General features: G+C 42.2%; 1 protein-coding gene across 2 annotated transcripts in view; it reads right to left on the reverse strand.

Annotated features, from left to right (window-relative positions):
• Positions 1-3,814, reverse strand: part of LOC125293196 (mitochondrial carrier homolog 1-like) — a 19,534-nt gene extending 15,720 nt beyond the window's left edge. For both annotated transcript variants that reach the window (XR_007193342.1, XM_048240943.1), the window contains exons 1-3: positions 3,497-3,814; positions 182-266; positions 1-40 (exon numbers count right to left, since the gene is read on the reverse strand). The exon at positions 1-40 is cut by the window's left edge and continues 67 nt beyond it. Coding sequence is in view for 1 of the 2 variants with exons in the window: in XM_048240943.1 (XP_048096900.1) it covers positions 1-40; positions 182-266; positions 3,497-3,661 (290 nt within the window). In the remaining variant the exon portion in view is untranslated. The remainder of the gene's footprint in view (positions 41-181; positions 267-3,496) is intronic.
• Positions 3,815-4,587: the final 773 nt, after the last annotated feature.

Raw genomic sequence — 4,587 nt, forward strand, 5'->3', positions numbered from 1 at the left:
AAAAGCCCACTCTTCCCATCGATGCGCACAATGTGCTGTGCTGCTCACACACACACACACACGCACGCACGCACGCACGCACGCACACCACAAAAAACATTTGTAGTAAAATATTATTCAACTCCGCACTGTGTGTGTGTGTGTGTGTGTATGTGTGTGTGTGTGTGTGTCTGTCTGTCACCATAAGAGAAGAAGCCAGGCAGGTACAACACCTTCCTTCCAAACATGGTGGTACCCACTGTAGGGGGCAGAGGCTCATGTCCCACCTGAGAAGAGAGAGAGAGAGAGAGAGAGAGAGAGAGAGAGAGAGAGGAAGAGAGAGAGAGGGAGATAGAGAGAAAGAGAGGGGAAGAGAGAGACAGAGAGAATGAGAGGGGGCAAGTAAGAGAGAGAAGAGAGAGAAGAGAGAGAAAGAGAAAGAGAAAGAGAGAGAAAGGCTTAAAAAGAACACAAGGACACAAAATACACACACTACGCTACTGACAGAAATGTCATTGAAATGAAATGCCAGCTATATGCAGAGGTGGAAAGTAACAAAATACATTTACTCACGTTACTGTATTGAGTAGTTTTTCTGTGTATTTTGTATTTTTAAAGTAGTTTATAAAATCGGTATTTTAAATTTTACTTGATTACATTTTGAGTGAAGTATTGTACTTCGCTACATCAAAAATCCCATCCGTTACTTGAGTAAAAAAAAAAAAGTTAAGACTAACGAAAACAGAAAGGGAGAGAAAAGAAATCACCTAAACCACTAGCCTAGTGATAATGATCAGCATGTAGCCTACAACAGGACATGAATCAAGCTGGCGCCATGCAGTCTTTCTGAAAGTGATGGAGATTCAAGCAAACACCATGGGATTTTGTGTTTTGACGTTTGTGCTCACCTTTCTTTGGAAAGAAGTTTATTAGCAGTTGTTTCTTCTCATTTTAATGTCTCTCCTGTTTTGGCCTTTGTTTTTGGTAACCTGACTTGGCTTTCTTGGAGAAAGACATTGCACCAACAATTAGCGGTCCACTACTAGCGATGCTCAACTGAACAAAAGATAGACTAGGCCTACCTTATGAATCGTGCAGGCGGAAGCCATTTAGCTCTTTAGCAAGGGAGAGTGAGAGTGACCTTAGACAGTTTTCACTATGTTTTGTATACAAAATCCAGTCAGTCAAACTTTTAAATTTCGTCTGACATTCATTTTGACATTTAATTTGGAAGTTAAAAGCTTCCTGAATGACAAAATGTATTTGTCGCAGTATCAGGTGTGATTTTGGCCCATTGTTCTAAACAGATTCCAGGGGTCCCTCTTGTGAATCCTGATCTTTAGTTACTTCCAGAACTGTTTAATTGAATTTAATTTAATTGGCTGCCTTCAAGTCTTTCTGGAGCTTTCTCCGAGTGGTCCTTGGCTCTTGGAATTGCCAATATCTTTTTGACTCCCTGGTCAGAAATATTGCGAGGAGATCCTGTGCATGGTTGATGATGCAGTGATGTTCCTGCACTTGCAGATAATGGCTCCCATGCTGCTTACTGGAAGATTCTGAAACTGTAACCAGTTTCATTGATATGTTTTGCAACAATAAGGTTGCAAAGGTCTTGGGAGAGCTTTTTGCTTTTATCCATCATGAAATGTTTCTTGTGTGACACCTTGGTAATGAAAAACCTTTTTATAGCTCATCAATATGTAGGCTACTAACCAAGCTTATATTAATTTGCACAGATAGAAAGGATAACTACTCTCTAACTACTTACGGATTCCAGCTTGTTCCTTCCCTTTCCTTGCCTTAGTGCTTTTTCTTAGCGTGTTCAATACTTTTTTCCCTGTGTTATTCCACTTTATTACACATTACTCTACTTATGGACTTGTTTGGATTTTTTATGTGTGGATTACCTGAGTTATTACTAATGCCTGGTGAAAATGTTGTGCCCCCCGTATTCCACTTTTCAAGATCCCTCTCCTCCATTGGGGCCCTATACTTCACACGTTTTCCCCCCAGTCCGACGCCCTTTTATCTGCTGAACCTTCTGCTAGTTTCCAAATATAAAAAAACTCTCTGCAACTCAATATTGGCCTGCCTGCCTCAGATGCCTGTGAGGGGCTTTTCAGTTGTGCTGGATTACTGTTCACTGCGAAGTGACCAAGGATGAGTGCAACTAACTTTGAAAATCAACTACTGCTCAAACTTAAAGGAGAACTCCGGTGATTTTTCACATAGATCTCCATTTCTCAACGTCACCGAGTACTGTCGGTATGAACAAAACTGAAACAATTGGTTTTACCTAGCTCAAGTTGCTGCAGCTACAGCGCTACACACTGGGAGCATAAACATGGCTGCCTTAGCTGCTGGCTGCAGCAACTCGAGCTAGGACCAAAGTCCTTTTAGCAAGTACCTCCACTCAGCGGCCATATTGCAACGCTTTTTGGGCACTTTTCGGGCATCTATTTCGGCAGAAATGTGTGTGCGTAAGGCTTCACGACAAACTAACCCCATGCATTACTATGGAGGATTTTTTGAGTGCTGTATCTCCTCATTAGAAAGTCTCTGGTAAAATGGTTGTTCTGGTACCCCCCACACACACACACACACACACACCCACACACTTAGCATTACATTTGAGTAGGCTACAGCTGGTAAACTCTGCATGACTTTCACTGAAACAATCAGGAGTGTAACAAACGGCATAGCTGCACATACAACCATTAAGTTTAAATAGTCAAATTGGATGTCAAATTGGCTGTTCTTCACCCTGAATGACTATAGACAGTACTATAACAGCTGACCTGAGTCTGCTAAGACCTAAGAGTAGGATTAGCCATGCAGAAACTAGACCTAAGAGTAGGCTTACCCATGCAGAAGTTAGACCCAAGAGGAACCATTCAGAAACTAGAGTGGCTGTGAGAAGATGCCAGAGGCCTTGTATCTCCCGGGCACACGTGTAGTTATCAGTTTATCAGCTGCAGAGCTTGCGCCGTGAACTAAACAATCCGACGTCACACATTACCTAAATATTCACCACAAATGTTTAGGCTACATACATTAGAGCATGTTATATTCACATTTCCGTTCGTATTAAAAGGTCTACACACTCCACTGATATTATTATCAAATTTCTCCTTCTGAAAACGAATCCATCCCTTAAGTAGGCTAGGCCTATTAGATATTAAAGAGCCCCCATTAACTTAGCCTAGCCGACTTACTAACTACTCTGATCTATCTACCTTTGTGATGATGAGGCTTATAGCGGTTTTACGGCCATAGCTGTTTATTTATCCGAATGAATTAGAGCTAATACTAATACCCAACCGAGATGGCAGCTCGGATAGCGGTTGTTGTTCGAGTCAGTCAGCAATGCCAACACTGACAGGAGACAGAATGTTCTTATCCGCAGGACTGGACTGGACAGGGCAGTAAGGAGAGGGACAGCGCAGGCGGCAAAGGCTAGGCACGGGAGTAACTGCTTTCTGCTAATAAGTGACCGCATACATCACAGAATCCGTACCTGTATGAGGAGTTTGACATAGAGCAGCGGATGTGTGAGTGCTGTGACTCCGGCTCCGAGCAAGATGACAGCCGTGTCTGTGTCCACGGAGCTCGGGCTGCCATCCCGGGGGAAGGAAGGCTCCGGCCGGTCTCGCACCTCACCGAAGTTCTCGGGAGTAGCCATGACCTCCAGCGGCCAAACCTATGATATGGTCTACTGTAAGTGAAACACAACTGAATGTAGTGAGCTCAAATAGTGATAAACAAACGCCCACACTCAGAGCGCAGCGCATTAGCAGCCGATGCTACTTTGATCTGTAGCATAGTGTCAAACTAAAAGTCTGACACTGAACTGCCCAGTAGAGCAAGAGGTTGAAGCTGTAGCCGGACTGCCATTCGAGTTCTTTAGGCCTAGCCCTACATTTCAACCAATCAAATACGAAATTCTGACTTGGCTTGAGATTCGCCAAAAATACTCTAAAAGTTCAATTCACAAGATGGTGGGTTAATTCCATAGCCAAGCTGCTTTAATGAAAATGTCTTAAATTTCTTCAAGCGCTATCAGAAACTGTTGTTTTTAACATGGAAAAGAAGAGCCGGCAGGGTCATGTTGAAAGAGTCTATGCAGGAATATTGGAAACAGTTTAAAATTAAAATCATAACAGAAGAAGTGGTGTACATTTGCTTCAAAAAAGATAGGCTAGCACTGTCTTTATGCCCCATTGATGTGCCAAATCTATATTTGTCATACCAGGATATTTTTGGATGTAGCCTACATTTTGTGGGGGAAATTAAGTGGCAACAGGAGTGACCTGCTTACAGACCCACCATGACAGCATGACACTTGCTATAATAATGTATGTGGCATAGGCAACGGCGACTTTTATTTTGATATAACTAGTCACGTGACTTCGTTACTGGGGACAAGTGCACACGGCTTATCAAAAAACACGGTGGGATCAGGGGCCGCGACTTCATAATAATATAGGCCTAATGTAATATAACATAATAATAATAATAATAATAATAATAATAATACATTTTATTTATAAAGCACTTTTCAAGACACTTGAAAAAGGTCGCTTCACAAAAGGAATTTAAAAATACTGT

Source organism: Alosa alosa, chromosome 4, assembly GCF_017589495.1.
Source record: "Alosa alosa isolate M-15738 ecotype Scorff River chromosome 4, AALO_Geno_1.1, whole genome shotgun sequence".
Taxonomy (NCBI): domain Eukaryota; kingdom Metazoa; phylum Chordata; class Actinopteri; order Clupeiformes; family Clupeidae; genus Alosa; species Alosa alosa.